Raw genomic sequence first — 24,030 nt, forward strand, 5'->3', positions numbered from 1 at the left:
CTACGGCCTCATGGGAAATATTACATTTTCCCCTCACCAGGGACCGGAGGCTGGGCTGGGAGCCCATTGCTGAGCCCCTGGTTACCATTAACATGCTCTGCACAGGAGGTCTACATAACAGTGGTGTGATGTTTAAAATCAAGCCCCTTTGAAGCTGCTTGTACTACTTAGGATTTGTATTACGGCACTATCAGAAAGGAGAGTTTGGGGGAGGCAGACTCGTATGATGTTGTTACGAATAGTAGATATGAATTAATGAAGAGATGGAGCTGTAGCCAGGTTGGATTGATTTTTTCTCCCACCTTTACTTAACCAGGTCAGCTAGTTGAGAACAAGTTCTGATTTACAACTGCGACCTGGCCAAGATAAAGCAAAGCAGTGACGACACAAACAACAACACAGAGTTACACATGGAATAAACAAGCGTACAGTCAATAGCACAATAGAAAAAAAGAAAGTCTATATACAGTGTGTGCAAATGACGTGAGGAGGTAAGGCAATAAATAGGCCATAGTAGCGAAGTAATTACAATTTAGGAGATTAACACTGGAGTGATAAATGAGCAGATAATGATGTGCAAGTAGAGATACAGGTGTGGAAAAGAGCAGAAAAGTAAATTAAAAACAATATGGGGATGAGGTAGATAGATGGGCTATTTACAGATGGACTATGTACAGCTGCAGCGATCGGTTAGCTGCTTAGATAGCTGATGTTTAAAGTTAGTGAAGGAGATATAAGTCTCCAGCTTCAGCGATATTTGCAATTCGTTCCAGTCACTGGCAGCAGAGAACTGGAAGGAAAGGAGGCCAAAGGAGGTGTTGGCTTTGGGGATGACCAGTGAGATATACCTGCTGGAGGGCGTGCTACGGGTGGGTGTTGTTATCGTGACCACAGAGCAGAGATAAGGCAGAGCTTTACCTAGCATAACCTTATAGATGACCTGGAGCCAGTGGGTCTGGCCACGAATATGTAGCGAGGGCCAGCCGACTAGAGCATACAGGTCACAGTTATACCTAGACACGAGAGCTCATACCTCAATAGACAGCTACATCAAAGATGTCCGCGCCCTCACAGACATCCAGTGGTGAGTGGACTGGCGGCCATGTTGTATGTACCATTTGGAATGCTCAGTTCATTTGATGTTCATCAGTAGTGCGTTCAACAAGGCACAGGTCTGTGGAACGTTAGCTAACGTTAACATTCTGGATTGTTCAATCAAACTGTTCAACAGTAGCGACTAGAACTAGCTAATAAAAGCTGAAACAGTTGATGTTGAACAATTACCTGTAATGTTTTGTATGGCACAGCAGATTAGCCTGAACCAGTGAACGCAATTAATGTGTCGTACTATTCAACTTCAAGGGGTATTATTCAACAATACAAATCAGCATAGCCATTTTTTAGGAGACCTCTAAGCTGCTACCATAACTGGAATGGAATGGACAAAGGTCAAATGGTAAGAATAGAAAGGTGGCTCAAGGTCAAATCCGTTATTGAGACCATAATATGTCCAACGGGTCCGAACCAGGAAGGCATTCAGCATGGAGGAGACCTGGCTGTTCAGGAAATGATGTTTCCTTGGGCTGGGAACCTCTGATTGTTTCTATATTTAGTCAATTCCTGAGGATCTACAGACGGGACAGGAACAATCATCTGGGGAATGTTGGACTTCACAATGACATTTCTGATTGGACATCTTAGATCTCAGACTGGCATCAAAGATAAGGCGGCCAGAGTTTGAGAAATGGACCTTTCTGAATCATGTCACAGGTGAACATCACAGACCTGGAGGCATGACATAATGTGAGGGTTTAGCGTGGTGTGTGTGTGTGTGTGTGTTTGCAACTGGATAGCAGACCAAAGGTCCCTGCAAGGATAGTAAAACAAATAAAAAATTCTCCCTCGTGGGGACATTTCCCATGTCTCCATGAGGACAAAGGCTATTTTAAGCTTATGGGTTAAGTTTAAGTTTAAGTTAAGTTTACAATTAAGGTTAGGAGTTAGGTTTAGGGTTTGGGTTACAGGTCAAGGTTAGGGTTAAGGTTATGGTAAGGGTTAGGGAAAATAGGATTTTGAATGTAAATTCATTTTAGGTCCCCACGAGGATAGAAGAACATAACGTGTGTGTGTGTGTGTGTGTGTGCATGCATGCTTGATTATGTTCAATAGAGTACACTGTCAAAGTGTGTGTGCATGTACATTAGCTTGCTAATACATTTGTGTCTGTTGTGTACTTGTAAGTGTGTGGGATTGAGTGTACTAGACATTCTTGCCCGTCTAACTATCTAGTGGCCAGTGTCCACACTGTAGAGAGACTCTCCTAATGAACAATTTGCTCAGTGAGGTGTGGCCACAGGCATTGTCACAGAGCTTCACACTGGACTACTTATGCAGGGGGTTAGGGGCAGAAAGAGAGACGGGAGGGAGAAGAGAGGCTGACAGAGAGGAGAGGGAGCCAACAAGAGTACGAGAGGGAGAGTGAGAGAGGGAATATAAGAGAGAGAGAATAGGAGGGAGGGAGAGAGTGAGAGAGTGAGTGCCTGGAACACAATTTCACACACATTCACACACACAGGGAGACGGTTCTCTGCTGCAGCTCCCTGCTGGATTTAGTGGATTCACAACCTCTTCCTTTTCACTTGTGGTTGGGTGAGTGTCTCTCTTTTATTCTGAACACTTTCAATGGTGTGTGTGTGTGTGTGTGTGTGTGTGTGTGTGTAGTTTATGATCCTCATGTATAGAGAAAAAAGGTAAAGAGCTGTTAGAGATGACACTCTTCCTCTACAGCCTTTATAGGTAGACTCACTCTTACAGAAAAACACCATTTCTACAAGCTCACATTTGAGGGTGTGGATTCAGCTGCTCAATATCTCCAGATGACACGACACACATTCTTCTATTACAGCCTTTATAGGTAGACACACACACACACCTGTGTAGACAAGCAATCCCAGGCATACATAAACACACACACACACGGAGGCAGCAGCTGAGGCTGTTTGACTAGCATCAGGAGGAGCGGAGGGAAGGAATCATTCTGGGCTAATTCTGCAGCACAGCCATGGTCAGCAGTGTGTGTGTGTGTGTGTGTGTGTGTGTGCGTGCATGCGTGTAGGGTGTTTGAACTGAAGCAGATGTGACAGTGGTTGCCGTGGCAAGCATTTGTGTGTTTGCGTGTGTGTTTTTGTGCGACTGTAGCTGTGTGCATATGTCCCCTGTGTGGGTTAGTGTGAAGCACATATGTACCATTAGGATCAGCGGTAGCAGCACTCTGGTAAAAGCAGCATAGCAGACCACTAAGACCCTCACATCACAGGATTAGCAAGACGTCTTTTGCTACGGTCGTCACCATGGCAAAGCTAGTCAGTGGAACGCTGGTGTCTGAGTGGGTGATGCTTGTCATAGGCAGGTTCGTCACATTCATTGACTAAAAGGCTAAAACTAACGTTGGTAGGATGTTCTAATAACTAGGTATTCACAGGCAGGTAGGCTATAGTTCACTCTGTCAGTAGTAAGGGCAGTGGGGAAATGGGATTCCAGAGAAAGGCTGGATGAACATAGGATCTATGATCAAGCAGGTTGAATGGTTGAATACGTCATGGGGGAACGGTATTCAGATTAGGTGAATACCTGCGATGTAATATAACTCTTTGGGGAGTATAAAATGGGTTCTGTTCTTACTTAGATACTAATGTTAATCGAGCAAATTTCAGTCATGATCCGAGATGAACCTAATTACATTTGATTAGACCACAGATGGCAAGATGTTTAGTTGTTCATTTTAGTGCGACACCTGATCAGATTGAAGTACCACTGCATGTAATAGGAAATGGTTGGGTGTTGGCTCCTCTAGCTGCCATGACTGTGACTCCACCTAGCCTGGTGGTTGGCTGCTGTTCTGACCAGTAGGTAAACCAGGACACAGGAGTGGTCACAGTCAATAACCACTGGGGACTATTGACCGTGACTGCCCGGCAATGTCAAGTCCATTCTCTGACATACTGCATCTGCAGGCTGGGGTCAACTCCATCTCAACACAATTCAACTGACCCTGTAGAAATAGGAGAGTTTACCATTATTTTCAATTAACATTTTATCCGACTCATGGATTGGATTTGAAGTTGGAATGAAATAACCTCAATTTGGACTCTTTAGCATTCAAGCTTCAATGACATACGTACAACACCAGGTGTTTCCCTAAAAGGACAGCCAAACATTGGCTAGCTTGGTTTCAGAAAGACAAGCAGTGATGTGGAAAATTAGATGGTTGTTGATCCTCACTCTGAGTCAAGAACATCCGGGCTGCCAGACTTTAGTATGGACCCCCTTGTTTTACGTCAACAACATCTGGGCTACCAGACTTTAGTATGGACCCCCTTGTTTTACGTCAACAACATCCGGGCTGCCAGACTTTAGTATGGACCCCCTTGTTTTACGTCAACAACATCCGGAATGCCAGACTTTAGTATGGACCCCCTTGTTTTATGTCAACAACATCCGGGCTGCCAGACTTTAGTATGGACCCCTTTGTTTTACGTCAACAACATCCGGGCTGCCAGACTTTAGTATGGACCCCCTTGTTTTACGTCAACAACATCCGGGCTGCCAGACTTTAGTATGGACCCCCATGTTTTACGTCAACAACATCCGGGCTGCCAGACTTTAGTATGGACCCCCATGTTTTACGTCAACAACATCCAGGCTGCCAGACTTTAGTATGGACCCCCTTGTTTTACGTCAACAACATCCGGGCTGCCAGACTTTAGTATGGACCCCTTGTTTTACGTCAACAACATCCGGGCCGCCAGACTTTAGAATTGACACCAATGTTTTACATCAACAACATCCAGGCTGCCAGACTTTAGTATGGACCCCCATGTTTTACGTCAACAACATCCGGGCTGCCAGACTTTAGTTTGAACCCTCATGTTTTACGTCAACAACATCCGGCTGCCAGACTTTAGTATGGACCCCCTTGTTTTACGTCAACAACATCCGGGCTGCCAGACTTTGGTACGGAACCCCATGTTTTAATTCAACAACATCCGGGCCGCCAGACTTTCGTATGGACCCCCATGTTTTACGTCAACAACATCCAGGCTGCCAGACTTTAGTATGGGCCCCCATGTTTTACGTCAACAACATCCGGGCTGCCAGACTTTAGTATGGACCCCCATGTTTTACGTCAACAACATCCGGGCTGCCAGACTTTAGAATTGACCCCAATGTTTTACATCAACAACATCCAGGCTGCCAGACTTTAGTATGGGCCCCCATGTTTTACGTCAACAACATCCGGGCTGCCAGACTTTAGTATGGACCCCCTTGTTTTACGTCAACAACATCCGGCTAACCAGACTTCAGTATGGACCCCCATGTTTTACGTCAACAACATCCGACCTGCCAGACTTTAGTATGGACCCCCATGTTTTACGTCAACAACATCCGGGCTGCCAGACTTTAGTATGGTCCCCCATGTTTTACGTCAACAACATCCGGGCTGCCAGACTTTAGTATGGACCCCCGTGTTTTACGTCAACAACATCCGGGCTGCCAGACTTTATTATGGACCCCCTTGTTTTACGTCTACAACATCCGGGCTGCCAGACTTTATTATGCACCCCCATGTTTTACGTCGACAACATCCTGGCTGCCAGACTTTAGTATGGACCCCCTTGTTTTACGTCAACAACATCCGGGCTGCCAGACTTTAGTATGGACCCCCATTGTTTTACGTCAACAACATCCGGGCTGCCAGACTTTAGTATGGACCCCCATGTTTTAATTCAACAACATCCGACCTGCCAGACTTTAGTATGGACCCTCATGTTTTAATTCAACAACATCCGACCTGCCAGACTTTAGTATGGAACCCCTTGTTTTACGTCATCAACATCCGACCTGCCAGACATTAGTACGGAACCCCTTGTTTTACGTCAACAACATCCGGGCTGCCAGACTTTAGTATGGACCCCTTGTTTTAATTCAACAACATCCGGGCTGCCAGACTTTAGTATGAACCCCCATGTTTTATGTCAACAACATCCGACCTGCCAGACTTTAGTATGGACCCACATGATTTACATCAACAACATCCGGGCTGCCAGACTTTAGTATGGACCCCCATGTTTTACGTCAACAACATCCGGGCTGCCAGACTTTATTACGGACCCCCTTGTTTTACGTCAACAACATCCGGGCTGCCAGACTTTGTTATGGACCCCCTTGTTTTACGTCAACAACATCCGGCTGCCAGACTTCAGTATGGACCCCCATGTTTTACGTCAACAACATCCGACCTGCCAGACTTTAGTATGGACCCCATGTTTTACGTCAACAACATCTGGGCTGCCAGACTTTAGTATGGACCCCCTTGTTTTACGTCTACAACATCCGGGCTGCCAGACTTTTTATTCACCCCCTTGTTTTATGTCAACAACATCCGGGCTGCCAGACTTTGTTATGGTCCCCCTTGTTTTACGTCAACAACATCCGGGCTGCCAGACTTTAGTATGGACCCCTTGTTTTACATCAATAACATCCGGGCTGCCAGACTTTAGTATGGACCCCCATGTTTTACGTCGACAACATCCGGGCTGCCAGACTTTAGTATGGACCCCTTGTTTTACGTCAACAACATCCGGGCTGCCAGACTTTAGTATGGACCCCCTTGTTTTAATTCAACAACATCCGGGCTGCCAGACTTTAGTATGGACCCCCTTGTTTTACGTCAACAACATCCGGGCTGCCAGACTTTAGTATGGACCCCCATGTTTTAATTCAACAACATCCGACCTGCCAGACTTTAGTATGGACCCCCTTGTTTTAATTCAACAACATCCGACCTGCCAGACTTTAGTATGGGCCCCCATGTTTTAATTCAACAACATCCGACCTGCCAGACTTTAGTATGGACCCCCTTGTTTTACATCAACAACATCCAGGCTGCCAGACTTTAGTATTGACCCTCATGTTTTAATTCAACAACATCCGACCTGCCAGACTTTAGTATGGAACCCCTTGTTTTACGTCATCAACATCCGACCTGCCAGACATTAGTACGGAACCCCTTGTTTTACGTCAACAACATCCGGGCTGCCAGACTTTAGTATGGACCCCCTTGTTTTAATTCAACAACATCCGGGCTGCCAGACTTTAGTATGAACCCCCATGTTTTATGTCAACAACATCCGACCTGCCAGACTTTAGTATGGACCCACATGATTTACGTCAACAACATCCGACCTGCCAGACTTTAGTATGGACCCCCATGTTTAACGTCAACAACATCCGACCTGCCAGACTTTAGTATGGACCCCCATGTTTTAATTCAACAACATCCAACCTGCCAGACTTTAGTATGGACCCCCATGTTTTAATTCAACAACATCCGACCTGCCAGACTTTAGTATGGACCCCCTTGTTTTACATCAACAACATCCGACCTGCCAGACTTTAGTATGGACCCCCATGATTTAATTCAACAACATCCAACCTGCCAGACTTTAGTATGGACCCCCTTGTTTTACATCAACAACATCCAGGCTGCCAGACTTTAGTATTGACCCCCATGTTTTAGTTCAACAACATCCGACCTGCCAGGCTTTAGTATGGACCCCCTTGTTTTACATCAACAACATCCGACCTGCCAGGCTTTAGTATGGACCCCCTTGTTTTAATTCAACAACATCCGGGCTGCCAGACTTTAGTATGGACCCCATGTTTTAATTCAACAACATCCGACCTGCCAGACTTTAGTACGGAACCCCTTGTTTTACGTCAACAACATCCGGGCTGCCAGACTTTAGTATGGACCCCCATGTTCTAATTCAACAACATCCGACCTGCCAGACTTTAGTATGGACCCCCATGTTTTACGTCAACAACATCCGACCTGCCAGACTTTAGTATGGACCCCCATGTTTTAATTCAACAACATCCGACCTGCCAGACTTTAGTATGGACCCCCATGTTTTACGTCAACAACATCCGACCTGCCAGACTTTGGTATGGACCCCCATGTTTTAATTCAACAACATCCGGGCTGCCAGACTTTAGTATGGACCCCCATGTTTTACGTCAACAACATCCGGGCTGCCAGGCTTTAGTATGGACCCCCTTGTTTTAATTCAACAACATCCGGGCTGCCAGACTTTAGTATGGACCCCCATGTTTTAATTCAACAACATCCGACCTGCCAGACTTTAGTACGGAACCCCCTTGTTTTACGTCAACAACATCCGGGCTGCCAGACTTTAGTATGGACCCCCATGTTCTAATTCAACAACATCCGACCTGCCAGACTTTAGTATGGACCCCCATGTTTTACGTCAACAACATCCGACCTGCCAGACTTTGGTATGGACCCCCATGTTTTAATTCAACAACATCCGACCTGCCAGACTTTAGTATGGACCCCCATGTTTTACGTCAACAACATATCCGACCTGCCAGACTTTGGTATGGACCCCCATGTTTTAATTCAACAACATCCGGGCTGCCAGACTTTAGTATGGACCCCCATGTTCTAATTCAACAACATCCGACCTGCCAGACTTTAGTATGGACCCCCATGTTTTACGTCAACAACATCTGACCTGCCAGACTTTAGTATGGACCCCATGTTTTACGTCAACAACATCTGGGCTGCCAGACTTTAGTATGGACCCCCTTGTTTTACGTCTACAACATCCGGGCTGCCAGACTTTTTATTCACCCCCTTGTTTTATGTCAACAACATCCGGGCTGCCAGACTTTGTTATGGTCCCCCTTGTTTTACGTCAACAACATCCGGGCTGCCAGACTTTAGTATGGACCCCCTTGTTTTACATCAATAACATCCGGGCTGCCAGACTTTAGTATGGACCCCCATGTTTTACGTCGACAACATCCGGGCTGCCAGACTTTAGTATGGACCCCCTTGTTTTACGTCAACAACATCCGGGCTGCCAGACTTTAGTATGGACCCCCTTGTTTTAATTCAACAACATCCGGGCTGCCAGACTTTAGTATGGACCCCCTTGTTTTACGTCAACAACATCCGGGCTGCCAGACTTTAGTATGGACCCCCATGTTTTACGTCAACAACATCCGGGCTGCCAGACTTTAGTATGGACCCCCATGTTTTAATTCAACAACATCCGACCTGCCAGACTTTAGTATGGAACCCCTTGTTTTAATTCAACAACATCCGACCTGCCAGACTTTAGTATGGACCCCTTGTTTTACATCAACAACATCCAGGCTGCCAGACTTTAGTATTGACCCTCATGTTTTAATTCAACAACATCCGACCTGCCAGACTTTAGTATGGAACCCCTTGTTTTACGTCATCAACATCCGACCTGCCAGACATTAGTACGGAACCCCTTGTTTTACGTCAACAACATCCGGGCTGCCAGACTTTAGTATGGACCCCCTTGTTTTAATTCAACAACATCCGGGCTGCCAGACTTTAGTATGGACCCACATGATTTACATCAACAACATCCGACCTGCCAGACTTTAGTATGGACCCCCATGTTTAACGTCAACAACATCCGACCTGCCAGACTTTAGTATGGAACCCCATGTTTTAATTCAACAACATCCGACCTGCCAGACTTTAGTATGGACCCCCATGTTTTAATTCAACAACATCCAACCTGCCAGACTTTAGTATGGACCCCCATGTTTTAATTCAACAACATCCGACCTGCCAGACTTTAGTATGGACCCCCTTGTTTTACATCAACAACATCCGACCTGCCAGACTTTAGTATGGGCCCCCATGTTTTAATTCAACAACATCCGACCTGCCAGACTTTAGTATGGACCCCCTTGTTTTACATCAACAACATCCAGGCTGCCAGACTTTAGTATTGACCCCCATGTTTTAGTTCAACAACATCCGACCTGCCAGGCTTTAGTATGGACCCCCTTGTTTTACATCAACAACATCCGACCTGCCAGGCTTTAGTATGGACCCCCTTGTTTTAATTCAACAACATCCGGGCTGCCAGACTTTAGTATGGACCCCCATGTTTTAATTCAACAACATCCGACCTGCCAGACTTTAGTACGGAACCCCTTGTTTTACGTCAACAACATCCGGGCTGCCAGACTTTAGTATGGACCCCCATGTTCTAATTCAACAACATCCGACCTGCCAGACTTTAGTATGGACCCCCATGTTTTAATTCAACAACATCCGGGCTGCCAGACTTTGGTATGGACCCCCATGTATGGACCCCCATGTTTTACGTCAACAACATCCGGGCTGCCAGACTTTAGTATGGACCCCCATGTTTTACGTCAACAACATCCGACCTGCCAGACTTTGGTATGGACCCCCATGTTTTACGTCTAGATCATTATCTGAGTAACATTGTAAAACATGATCCTGAAGAAGCCATTTCATACTTGGATACACTCATTGATTTAACTGATCAGGTCAAACGTGAAATGTTTTGTTTAGAAATAGTCTAGCTTTTAGAATAATATATTTGATCATTAGGAAATACTTCAACAATAAATCAAGTGTACTAGTATGCACATATTAGACAGATACTGTACTGTGAAATACTGAGGAAAAATCGTAATATTCAGTCAAATGTAGGATTAAATGATGGATAATAACGTCTCATTATTTCTCAACAATCGCCAGGAATGAAACCAGGAGTATTACCCATAGGGAAGCTTCCCCAGACACAGATCAAGCCTAGTCTGGGATCAAAAAGGATTCGCAATGGAGATTCTCCATGGAAAGCACTTTTTAGTCCAAGTCCAGTCTTAATCTGTGTCTGGGAAACTGGCCCATAAAATATACTTTCAGATTATAATGTTTCTACCTTCAAATGAAGTATCGCCCACCTACATGACTGAATAAATCTGTACTCGCTAAAGACGACGTGGCCAGTTTGATTCAATCTGTTTTATTGACATTCCTGTCCAGACCCAAGGCCAGTGAAGTGAGCTAGATAGGATGAAGAGACTGGGGTGTCAGGGCTTTGTTAATATAGCCCTCCTCACTCCAACTCACGCTGAATTATTTCTGAAGGCACTGTACAAACACACACACTTTAGCAAATCTGAGACGTGCACGAAAATCAGTCCATTGCCAAGGAGTGTGAAACATCAATCCCTGTGCCTTCATGAGACTATGGTCAACCACATAAGTGGTATCGCCCAGAGTCAAGTCATCTCCATTTGCGAATCCTCTCAAATCCAGCAGAAATCCATTTACATCTCTCAGGGAGGACAAGAGTCCACACCTCTAATTCACTAGACACCCTTCAGCCTTCTTCCCTCCCTCTCTCTCTCTCTGCCTTTCTCTCTCTCCAGCCCTCTCTCCCTTCATCCTCTGCGCTCTCTTGCTAGCTCTACCTTTCCATAGCCTTTGTTCTCCCTCTCTCTCTCTCTCTCATAAACCTAACCAACATTCTTAATTTAAAATCACTTCATTAGTGTAAAATGTTAAAAGGCTGTTGAAGGACCGGTCTCCAATCAGATATCCATCTCTATCCCCTCAGTACCACAGCGGCCACACAGCAGACCTTTAAAGCCGTTGTCCTGGAGATTAATGTAAATGACAGAAAGGATAATGACAGAATAATGCTGATAATCCTCATGGGGAAATAGTGTGTTTGAGGATGTGATGTGATTGGCATGGTGATGGGTGGTGGTTAAGAGAGTGGGTGAGGGTACACGCACACGTATGGAAGTGCACACCACATACACACACACACGCGCGCACACACAAACAAAAGGAGAGATTTAGCAATAAACCGAGTGAAGCATTAGAGAGAATAGAAAGGAGTTAGTGGACTGCCATGAAGTCAGAATGCAACATGTCTGTCTGTCTCTCTCTCTATATATCTCCTCTCCTTCCACTATCTATATTTCACCCTCTCTCTCGCTCTCCATCTATATCCCCGTCGTGACGTGACTTCCAACACTCTCTCGCCTTCTCTCTCTCTCCATCTATATCCCCGTCGTGACGTGACTTCCAACCCTCTCTCTCCATCTATATCCCCGTTGTGACGTGACTTCCAACCCTCTCTCTCCATCTATATCCCCGTCGTGACGTGACTTCCAACACTCTCTCGCCTTCTCTCTCTCTCCATCTATATCCCCGTCGTGACGTGACTTCCAACACTCTCTCTCCTTCTCTCTCGCTCTCCATCTATATCCCCGTCGTGACGTGACTTCCAACACTCTCTCGCCTTCTCTCTCTCTCCATCTATATCCCCGTCGTGACGTGACTTCCAACCCTCTCTCTCCATCTATATCCCCGTTGTGACGTGACTTCCAACCCTCTCTCTCCATCTATATCCCCGTCGTGACGTGACTTCCAACACTCTCTCGCCTTCTCTCTCTCTCCATCTATATCCCCCCGTCGTGACGTGACTTCCAACACTCTCTCTCCTTCTCTCTCTCTCCATCTATATCCCCGTCGTGATGTGACTTCCAACCCTCTCTCTCCATCTATATCCCCGTCGTGACGTGACTTCCAACACTCTCTCGCCTTCTCTCTCTCTCCATCTATATCCCCGTCGTGACGTGACTTCCATCTATATCCCCGTCGTGACGTGACTTCCAACACTCTCTCTCCTATATCCCCGTCTATGATCCCCGTCGTGACGTGACTTCCAACACTCTCTCTCCATCTATATCCCCGTCGTGACGTGACTTCCAACCCTCTCTCTCCATCTATATCCCCGTTGTGACGTGACTTCCAACCCTCTCTCTCCATCTATATCCCCGTCGTGACGTGACTTCCAACACTCTCTCTCCTTCTCTCTCTCTCCATCTATATCCCCGTCGTGACGTGACTTCCAACCCTCTCTCTCCATCTATATCCCCGTCGTGACGTGACTTCCAACACTCTCTCGCCTTCTCTCTCCATCTATATCCCCGTCGTGACGTGACTTCCAACACTCTCTCTCCATCTATATCCCCGTCGTGACGTGACTTCCAACACTCTCTCTCCATCTATATCCCCGTCGTGACGTGACTTCCAACCCTCTCTCTCCATCTATATCCCTGTTGTGACGTGACTTCCAACCCTCTCTCTCCATCTATATCCCCGTCGTGACGTGACTTCCAACACTCTCTCGCCTTCTCTCTCTCTCCATCTATATCCCCGTCGTGACGTGACTTCCAACACTCTCTCGCCTTCTCTCTCTCTCCATCTATATCCCCGTCGTGACGTGACTTCCGACCCTCTCTCTCCATCTATATCCCTGTCGTGACGTGACTTCCAACCCTCTCTCTCCATCTATATCCCCCTGTCGTGACATGACTTCCAACCCTCTCTCCTCCTCTCTCTCTTTCTCTCTGCTCCATTGAGCACAGTGCAGCGGGACAGGACCTGTCTTTGTCAGGTGCAGTGGAACAAAACACCAGTGAAGAAAGAGAAGGCTTGTAAATGTTCCCACAGACACATTTATCTTATTACTCTCTCTCATTCTCTTTCCACTTGTTCTGCTGCATGTCAGGAAAGACAGAGGGCTCCCTAACAGACAGACATGTGTATCTTATTACTCTCTCTCATTCTCTCTTTCCACTTGTTCTGCTGCATGTCAGGAAAGACAGAGGGCTCCCTAACAGACAGACATGTGCACATTACTGTTCTCTCTTTCCACTTGTTCTTGCATGTCAGGAAAGATAGAGGGCTCTAACAGACAGACATCTTATTCTCTCTTTCCTTTCCACTTGTTCTGCTGCATGTCAGGAAAGACAGAGGGCTCCCTAACAGACAGACATGTGTATCTTATTACTCTCTCTCATTCTCTTTCCACTTGTTCTGCTGCATGTCAGGAAAGACAGAGGGCTCCCTAACAGACAGACATGTGCATCTTATTACTCTCTCTCATTCTCTCTTTCCACTTGTTCTGCTGCATGTCAGGAAAGACAGAGGGCTCCCTAACAGACGTACATATTTCATGTTTACAACTGACCACAAGTGCACTAAAACTGAGTTGATTGCTCACAGAGGACTAAACGGAGGCAAACTAAAATTCAAATCTTGATTTCCTGTGTTTTAAGCGTTATGCAGTTGACAGTTGTGAGACATACACAATTTCACATGGCAGGATGGTAGACATGTAGATAACATCATAGAATAATCTAATGATTATGTGTGAGAGTAACTGAGAACTCCAACCCCCTGTTATCTGAAAGTGGGCTGTCTATCTTCCTATATAAGCTTATTAGGGATTCACCATGTGGGTGAAGGGGGGTATATTTAACTCTGCTCTCTATGAAAGGCATAGACACTAATTAGTCAGGTAATCTTCTGACTGAAACAGGAAGCTGGCATGCCTGTGTAATTGATAGTGAGGGGAGTGGAATTTGAGAATGTTAGCCAAATTAAATGATGCATAATCCCCCTTGTGTAAATAATTGATCAATATGTGTCAAATTGAACAAAAACCCAATCAGGGCAGAGGCATAGTTTTTTCTCTCAAGCTTAATAGCTAATTGGAATGGTTTAGCGTGAAACTAAAAAAGGCAACGTGTTTCTTCTGAAGAACAGAATGTCACAACAAATATCTCAATTTTCTACAAAGACGGCATTAAGTACCGTTTATTTGCCTTTCTGTAACACACCAAGAATTAACAAACTCTGGCGAAAGGTTTTAACGTCTTGGGGGCTTTGGTGTGTGTGTGTGTGTGTGTGTGTGTGTGTGTGTGTGTGTGTGTGTGTGTGTGTGTGTGTGTGTGTGTGTGTGTGTGTGTGTGTGTGTGTTGCACACACTCGTGACTATGTATGTGGGTGGACGTGGGTGGGTCTCTAAGTACAACCATTCCTCAATGGAAATGTATTTCAAGCATGTACACTCAGAGTCCTATAGAAGGCAGTAATGTGTGGGCAGTTGTATGTTTCTGAGTGTGCCCCTCAGCTCCACTACTCATTCTTCAGAATCCAGCCAACTACCCCCAGGAAGGCTCAAAGAGGTAGTGAGGCCCTCTAAGGTGAACACTATATGAGGCACAGAGACAGGGTCAGGTCCCTGAATGTCCTGCAGAGAGATCAGCCCTAGGATAGTGCTATTAAAAGGTGATTGATCTGTGTTATGAGCTATACTTCAAAGAGAGAGATGTAGCATGGGACAGAGTAACAATGATAGAGATATAGCATAGGACAGAGTAGCAGAGAGAGATGTAGCATGGGACAGAGTAACAGAGAGAGAGAGAGAGAGAGAGATGTAGCATAGGACAGAGTAGCAGAGAGAGATGTAGTATGGGACAGAGTGACAGAGAGAGAGAGAGATGTAGTATGGGACAGAGTGACAGAGAGAGAGAGAGACGTAGCACAGGACAGAGTAGCAGAGAGAGATGTAGAATGGGACAGAGTAACAGAGAGAGAGAGAGAGAGAGATGTAGCATAGGACAGAGTAACAGAGAGAAAGAGAGAGATGTAGCATAGGACAGAGTAACAGAGAGAGAGAGAGATGGAGCATGGGACAGAGTAACAGAGAGATGTAGCATGGGACAGAGTAACAGAGAGAGAGAGAGATGTAGCATGGGACAGAGTAACAGAGAGAGAGAGAGATGTAGCATGGGACAGAGTAACAGAGAGAGAGAGGTGTAGCATAGGACAGAGTAACAGAGAGAGATGTAGCATAGGACAGAGTAACAGAGAGAGAGAGGGAGATGTTGCATGGGACAGAGTAACAGAGAGAGATGTAGCATATGACAGAGTAACAGAGAGATATCGTAACAGAGAGAGTGAGATGTAGCATGGGACAGAGTAACAGAGAGAGAGAGAGAGAGATGTAGCATAGGACAGAGTAACAGAGAGAGAGAGATGTAGCATAGGACAGAGTAGCAGAGAGGGAGAGAGATGTAGCATAGGAAAGAGTAACACAGAGAGAGAGATGTAGCATAGGACAGAGTAACAGAGAGAGAGAGAGAGAGAGAGATGTAGCATGGGACAGAGTAACAGAAAGAGAATTAGCATAGGACAGTTACGGAGAGAGATGTAGCATAGGACAGAGTAACAGAGAGAGAAAGATGTAGCATGGGACAGAGTAACAGAGAGATGTAGCATGGGACAGAGTAACAGAGAGAGATGTAGCATGGGACAGAGTTACAGAGAGAGAGATGTAGCATGGGATGGAGTAACAGAGATAGAGAGAGATGTAGCATGGGTCAGAGTAACAAAGAGAGAGATGTAGCATGGGACAGAGTAACAGAGAGAGAGAGAGAGATGTAGCATGGGACAGAGTAACAAAGAGAGATGTAGCATAGGACAGAGTAACAGAGAGAGAGAGAGAGAGAGAGGTAGCATAGGACAGAGTAACAGAGATAGAGATGTAGCATGGGACAGAGTAACAGAGATAGAGATGTAGCATGGGTCAGAGTAACAGAGAAGATGTAGCATGGGACAGAGTAACAGAGAGAGAGAGAGAGAGATGTAGCATGGGACAGAGTAACAGAGAGGGAGAGAGATGTAGCATGGGACAGAGTAACAGAGAGAGATGAGAGAGAGATGTAGCATAGGACAGAGTAACAGAGAGAGAGATGTATGTAGCATGTAGCAGGGACAGAGTAACAGAGATAGAGAGAGATGTAGCATGGGTCAGAGTAACAAAGAGAGAGATGTAGCATGGGACAGAGTAACAGAGAGAGAGAGAGAGATGTAGCATAGGACAGAGTAACAGAGATAGAGAGAGATGTAGCATGGGTCAGAGTAACAAAGAGAGAGATGTAGCATGGGACAGAGTAACAGAGAGAGAGAGAGAGATGTAGCATGGGACAGAGTAACAGAGAGAGATGTAGATGTAGCATGGGACAGAGTAACAAAGAGAGACAGAGTGAGATAGAGATGTAGGACAGAGTAACAGAGATAGAGATGTAGCATGGGAGAGAGTAGCAGAGAAAGATGTAGCATGGGACAGAGTAACAGAGATAGAGATGTAGCATGGGACAGAGTAACAGAGATAGAGATGTAGCATGGGACAGAGTAACAGAGAAAGATGTAGCATGGGACAGAGTAACAGAGAGAGAGAGAGAGATGTAGCATAGGACAGAGTAACAGAGAGGGAGAGATGTAGCATAGGACAGAGTAACAGAGAGAGAGAGAGATGTAGCATGGGACAGAGTAACAGAAAGGGAATTAGCATAGGACAGAGTTACGGAGAGAGATGTAGCATAGGACAGAGTAACAGAGAGAGATGTAGCATGGGACAGAGAGAGAGATGTAGCATGGGATGGAGTAACAGAGATAGAGAGAGATGTAGCATAGGACAGAGTAACAGAGAGAGAGAGAGAGAGAGAGAGAGAGAGAGAGATGTAGCATGGGACAGAGTAACACAGAGAGAGAGATGTAGCACAGGATAGAGTAACAGAGAGAGAGAGAGAGAGAGGAGAGAGAGAGAGAGATGTAGCATGGGACAGAGTAACAGAAAGGGAATTAGCATAGGACAGAGTTACGGAGAGAGATGTAGCATAGGACAGAGTAACAGAGAGAGATGTAGCATGGGACAGAGAGAGAGATGTAGCATGGGATGGAGTAACAGAGATAGAGAGAGATGTAGCATGGGTCAGAGTAACAAAGAGAGACAGATGTAGCATGGGACAGAGTAACAGAGAGAGAGAGATGTAGCATGGGACAGAGTAACAGAGAGAGAGAGAGAGATGTAGCATGGGACAGAGTAACAGAGAGAGAGATGTAGCATGGGACAGAGTAACAGAGAGAGAGAGAGATGTAGCATGGGACAGAGTAACAAAGAGAGATGTAGCATAGGACAGAGTAACAGAGAGAGAGAGATGTAGCATAGGACAGAGTAACAGAGAGAGAGAGATGTAGCATAGGACAGAGTAACAGAGAGAGAGAGATGTAGCATGGGACAGAGTAACAGAGAGAGAGAGAGATGTAGCATGGGACAGAGTAACAGAGAGAGAGAGAGAGATGTTGCATAGGACAGAGTAACAGAGACAGATGTAGCATAGGACAGAGTAACAGAGAGAGAGAGAGAGATGTAGCATGGGACAGAGTAACAGAGAGAGAGAGAGATGTAGCAAGGGACAGAGTAACAGAGAGAGAGAGATGTAGCATGGGACAGAGTAGCAGAGAGAGAGAGATGTAGCATGGGACAGAGTAACAGAGAGAGAGAGAGATGTAGCATGGGACAGAGTAACAGAGAGAGATGTTGTATAGGACAGAGTAACACAGAGAGAGAGATGTAGCATAGGACAGAGTAACAGAGAGAGAGAGAGATGTAGCATGGGACAGAGTAACAGAGAGAGAGAGATGTAGCATAGGACAGAGTAACAGAGAGAGAGAGAGAGATGTAGCATAGGACAGAGTAACAGAGAGAGAGAGATGTAGCATAGGACAAGAACAGAGAGAGAGAGATGTAGCATAGGACAGAGTAACAGAACAGAGAGAGAGATGTAGCATAGGACAGAGTAACAGAGAGAGAGAGAGATGTAGCATAGGACAGAGTAACAGAGAGAGAGAGATGTAGCATAGGACAAGAGAGAGAGATGTAGCATAGGACAGAGTAACAGAGATAGAGGTATGGGGAAATAAATGGAGAGGTGTAAAGGAGTGAAGGAGATAGAGGGGGAGGTACTGAAAAAGGGGTGAGAGATGAAAAGCAGAGGAATTTATTTGCAGGGAAAGAAGGAAAGAGCTTGATGAAGAGCAGGAGAGAGTAAATGGCTGATTGTCTTGAATACTGATGTTATTCTCTCACTACAGGAAAACACACTCTCACTTAACCAGGGGGTTTCTCCCCGTTTTAAAGAACAAATCAAACAGGGAATGAAAGAGAGTTGGAGGGAGGTGGGTTCAAACACAACTAAAGCACACAGGTTGTTCTCAATGGAAAATTCCATCAGTGCTCCAATCTCTTCACTGAGGCAACTGGACAGAGACTTTGAACCACCCGTTCCTACCCTCCAAGAAAAGAGTTCCCCTTCCATTTCTATACAGAGGACGGACCCCCCCCCCACACACACACATTATGTAAAAGTTAGCGCTAACTAAAGTGCTGAGGAAATACATGACATCTGGAAAGTCTCTTTTGTGATTGGTCAGATGTATATTTCATGTTTGGTTGTCCAAAGACTCTTACCAAGTATACATATGAATGACACATAACTTCCTAACACAAATACTGACCTCAGAATCTGACACCACTAAGTATATGTGTCCAATAACATCGTGGTTCTTGTGGTGATTTGTTGTGGACAACATTTTCCCGGCCTGCTAACTTCAGCAGTCCATTTTAATGGCTGCCCTGCTGTATTATGGGTCGTATAACATCATCAACATGTGATATTATATTCTCTGGAAAAACAGACAAAAAACAGGTCAAGCATGAAATGAAACAGAGCAGAAACGTCCCGTTTAAATAACCTCTCCAGGAAAACAAGCCAGCAGACACATTTCAGCTCAACAACACATATCCATGTATCAAGTCAAACTAACTGTACTGTGACAAAGTGAAAGTATGTCACTCAATGTCCTGTGTGCATCTGTGTTTTAGGTCACTTCACAGGAGAGCGAGCCAACGTGCCCTAGGGGGCCCGGGGAATGGAGGACAGTATGTGACCGGTGCCTAACTAGCCGCTCCGCTTCACTGTCGGCAACATGCATCACCTTCACCAGATGATGGCTTTGTGCTTATGGTGCTCTCTCCTCGCCATTCTTCTCCACACGACGGTGTTTGCTGATGAAGAGGCGGATCTTATGAAGCCGACAGGACCGCCTGCCAGTAAGGGATGGTCCTATTGGCCCAGGATCCCATCACTCCCGGCGGCGCCGTCGTTTCCGTTTTCTTCGCTCAACCCGTTTGGAGGGAAGTCACAGACTAAGAATGCAGGGCCCCAAAGGACCACACCATCAGAGGGACCAACAAAGGAACTGTCAAAGGGACTGATAGAGAGACCAACAGAGGGACCAACAGAGGGACCAACAGAGGGACCAACAAAGGGACCAACAGAGAGACAAACGGAGGGACGAACGGAGCCTGAGAATTCACCGGGACATTCAGGGTCTGTGGAGGAGAGTATTAATAAAAGCCCTCAGTCCTCCACCATCACCTCTTGGACTGAAGGTCACCCGAGCTCCACTGAGATAAGAACAGTAACAAACCCACAGACAGTCACTCCTAACAAGAACACACAACCAAACATCCAAGAGATCTTAGATTCTATAACCGCTGTCTTAGATTCCATATCCTCTATTTATATGTCACAGGGGGTTGATATATCCTCCGATAGTCTCACCCGCACAAACATACTGCCAAAGACAATAACACACGCATACCTGTCAACAGAAACATCCCAAACGCCAAAGCACAGTTGGAGTGTCACCACTAAATCTTTCCCCAAGGAAACGAAGATCCAAGATGAACTAGTTCCCCAGGGTGACCCTCTCACAGCCTCTGTCCCACACCTAACGTCCCCACAAACCACAGTCCCCACAACCCTGGTCACAACTCCACCAAGGATCACCGTCAACCTAACACAGGTAGAGACCACACTGACCAGACAACCCTTTGACTCTGGCACCCCATCCACGTCTCCACAAACCAGGGTCACCACAAGACGTCTGGCCTCGACCGTAAGCACCGACATTGGAACTAAAGAGGCCCCGGTCACCGAAACTCAGCCCAGTCAGAGTTCACCAGACCTGGGTGTTTCCGAGGCCAAAGCAGGGCCTGTGGAGGAACGACTGGGAGCAAACACCACCACCAGGACAGACGATAGAACTCTAAGGGTTAACTCACCAACACCCGGAGGTAAGTCTCCAACACATCAACAGACATATTGATTTAGTATTAGTGATGGGCAGGCTAAATGACAATCAATGGATGTGATCAATCATTCAAACCAAATGGGGTCTTCAGTCTGTTCAAGAAAAAGGCTGAAGAAAGTGAATGATCTCTGAAATGGCATCTCTGAAATGGCAGCCATGAGTCGCCACAAACCTCTCTCTAGCTAATATAGCCCAAGTCCCAGTTCAAATACTTACATCTCTATTGCATCTTTATTATTCTCCTTCCTTGAGATAATCACTTGGTGAACGCAAAGTAGTGGAAACCACACTGTCCCCTATCATGTCCCTATCATACATGATCACTCCAAGGAAGGAGGATCGGAAGGAAGGAAAGACGCAATTCCACCTCTTTAGAACAGACCCTAAAAATGATGCAGTGGTTGTTTTATTTTTTTATAAACAGATGATATTGGAACGCTCCACTGTGCCTGAAGGGGTGGGGGAGGAGAGAGAGGTACTGTAGTGTGGGGGGGGGTAGTTAGTATCACTTTCACATGACATTGAGGGAGTACCCGTAGCCCGGCGCCAACCCCCACCGCCACTGTAGCGACGCTGGCCCTGTCTGGAGTCTGTATTCATAATAAACCTCAGGAAGCCCCTCCCCCCCGTACAGGCGCATCGATCATAGGGGGGTCAAAGGTCAGGTGATACAATGATGAGACGATTATGGCCAACCAGAAGGCAGTGTCACAGGAGAATGGTACAGGGGCCTACTATTGCATATATCTATGCACTGGAATGTATGCAATTATCATCATTATTACACATTTCTGTCACTTTCAGCACACCATTACTAAAAGCCAACTACGTATGATAGAGAGCATAAGCATATCGTTGGTGCATAAACCCCGTAACGCCTTTTAATGTTGCCACTTGACATGCCATCAGTCAGTCCCTCCAGGATTCCCCGATCGCAAATGTTTTGGAAAAATCAACAGTTCCCAGGGACATTTGACCAAATTTGACCAATCACTGCACTATTTTTGCATAAAACAGTCGAATCACCGCAATATTATCGCATAACACTGACCCATCGCCGCAGTACAAAAAGAAGGCACACAATTTCAACCAATCACCACCGTACATTTACTGCATAATATGGTTCAATCAACCTACACGTCAACAAACATTTTCCCTCGTCAGCTGTTTCACAATAAATTAGACAGAATCAGTGCAGAATGTCAGAGTTGCTGCAGCTAAATCAAGCACCTTAGCCTGCAAATATCAGCAACAATCCTGAGGGACTGATTATCTTTGATGAATATACGGATGAGCGATAGTGAGAAGAATAGTTTATTTGGTTGTGTTTACTGCAACACAGCACACTGTGTTGTGTCTGGGCATGGGCACAACTTTGGAGGAGAATCCCATTGGCAGCATTGGTTTCGTTCGTTATGTCTAGGGATAGCTGTGGTAGTGCGCAGTGTTTTAGGATATTCTTGGTCATGTGTAATATTTATTATTTATTTCTCATTTTGAATCAGTACACCGATGCATTGTTTTTCTATATCTAGATGTCCCCTATGTGAAATATAGTGTGTTGTGTTGTATTATGACTGTGTGGTGTCCAGGGCTGCTGTTTAGTTACTATTATGACTGTGTTGTGTCCAGGGCTGCTGTTTAGTTACTATTATGACTGTGTTGTGTTGTATTATGACTGTGTTGTGTTGTATTATGACTGTGTTGTGTTGTATTATGACTGTGTTGTGCTCTGGCCCGTTTTCTGCACGGTGACAGACAGTATGCAGATAAAGTCAACCGGTTGGATGGAAAGTACAAAAAGGTTCTTCGGCTGTCCCCATAAGAGAAACCATTTTTGGTTTTAGATAGAACCCTCAGTGGAAAGGGTTCTAAATAGAGGGTTATCCTATTGGGACATCCGAAGAAGGTTTTAAATAGCACCTTTTTTGTTCTAAGAGTGTAGGAGGGAATACTCTGTGGTCTGTATCAGTATTCCAACAGCAAACACCAATCCTATGGGACCATCCGCTCCTTTCTCCTCCACATCCCCTGTTCATGGATGCTGAACATGCGCCTCGTCATTTAGGCTCCCTCCCTCCCTCCCTCCAGCCATCCATCCACCCTCCTTCCCTCCTCCTGTAGGGGTGGTTGTGGAGGGCTAAAATGTCTCTGTCAGGATGAAGCTGGTGATTATCAAAGCAGGGATGAAAACTGGGGAGGGAGAGAACTCTGCTGTTTCCTTCTGTTCCAGTGCAGATACAATCCATGCATTTGTCTTGTGCAGAATCCTGCAGCGACAAAACAAGTGAACCTCCTACGTCGCCAAACACCCCCAGCGGAGATTCAAATGTGAAAAGAGTGCAGGACACTCGGTACTATAATACATTGTCGCCTATCCCTCGGCTATGAAGGAGAATGTCCACCCGTCAAAGCCTTCTGTTTCAGAGATGTGTAAGTAAGGCACAGCTTTTCAATGTTGGAGACGTGCAAATCACAACCAAAACCAATGAGCTTCCATTGATTCAGAATACGCTTGTTGTGTCACCTTCGCCCTTGACGGGTATGTGTGTGTGTGTGTACGATAACACTATGCCAATCTCATCCCTTTCAAAGACACACTCCAGCTGCAGAGAGCAAAGCAAGGTCAATGAGATAAGAGGGAAGTGGAGGAGGGGGTAAAGAAAGGCTTGAGTAAAGGAGGAGAAGGGGGGTTGTGGCTGAGGAGGTGTGGGGGATGATAAATTAGTCTCTTTAAACCCATCGCGCAATGCTTTAGATCCCCATCTCCACTCATTTCCCCCCCAAACAGATTACCCCTTTACCTTTACCTGTCCCTACATTACCATTATCATCAACACTAATGGCCTAATGGACTAAACCATACACACTCCATAACTACCTGCATATGATACAGTGGCACTGTAGATACCATACAATACAGCCGTAGGACAGCCGTAGGACTTATAGCAGAACCAATGTATCATTTATTTATTTTTTAGCCCTTTTTCTCCCCAATTTCCTGGTATCCCAATTGGGTAGTTACAGTCTGGTTTCATCACTGCAACTCCCGTACAGACTCGGGAGAGGCGAAGGTCGAGAACCATTCGTTCCTCCGAAACACAACCCAACCAAGCCGCACTGCTTCTTGACACATTGCCCAATTAACCCGGAAGCCAACCGCACCAATGTGTCGGAGGAAACACCGTACACCTGGCGACCGTCTCAGCATGCACTGCACCCGGCCCACCACAGGAGTTGCTGGTGTGCGATGGGACAGGGACATCCCTGCC

General features: G+C 45.9%; 1 protein-coding gene across 1 annotated transcript in view; it reads left to right on the plus strand.

Annotated features, from left to right (window-relative positions):
* Positions 1-2,480: 2,480 nt before the first annotated feature.
* LOC112233927 (proline-rich transmembrane protein 4) overlaps positions 2,481-24,030 on the plus strand; it is a 44,309-nt gene continuing 22,759 nt past the window's right edge. Inside the window, exons 1-2 of the mRNA XM_024401831.2 lie at positions 2,481-2,649; positions 19,485-20,741. Coding sequence (XP_024257599.2) covers positions 19,589-20,741 — 1,153 coding nt within the window. The 5' untranslated portion in view covers positions 2,481-2,649; positions 19,485-19,588. The remainder of the gene's footprint in view (positions 2,650-19,484; positions 20,742-24,030) is intronic.

Source organism: Oncorhynchus tshawytscha, linkage group LG15 (genome assembly GCF_018296145.1).
Source record: "Oncorhynchus tshawytscha isolate Ot180627B linkage group LG15, Otsh_v2.0, whole genome shotgun sequence".
Lineage (NCBI taxonomy): Eukaryota > Metazoa > Chordata > Actinopteri > Salmoniformes > Salmonidae > Oncorhynchus > Oncorhynchus tshawytscha.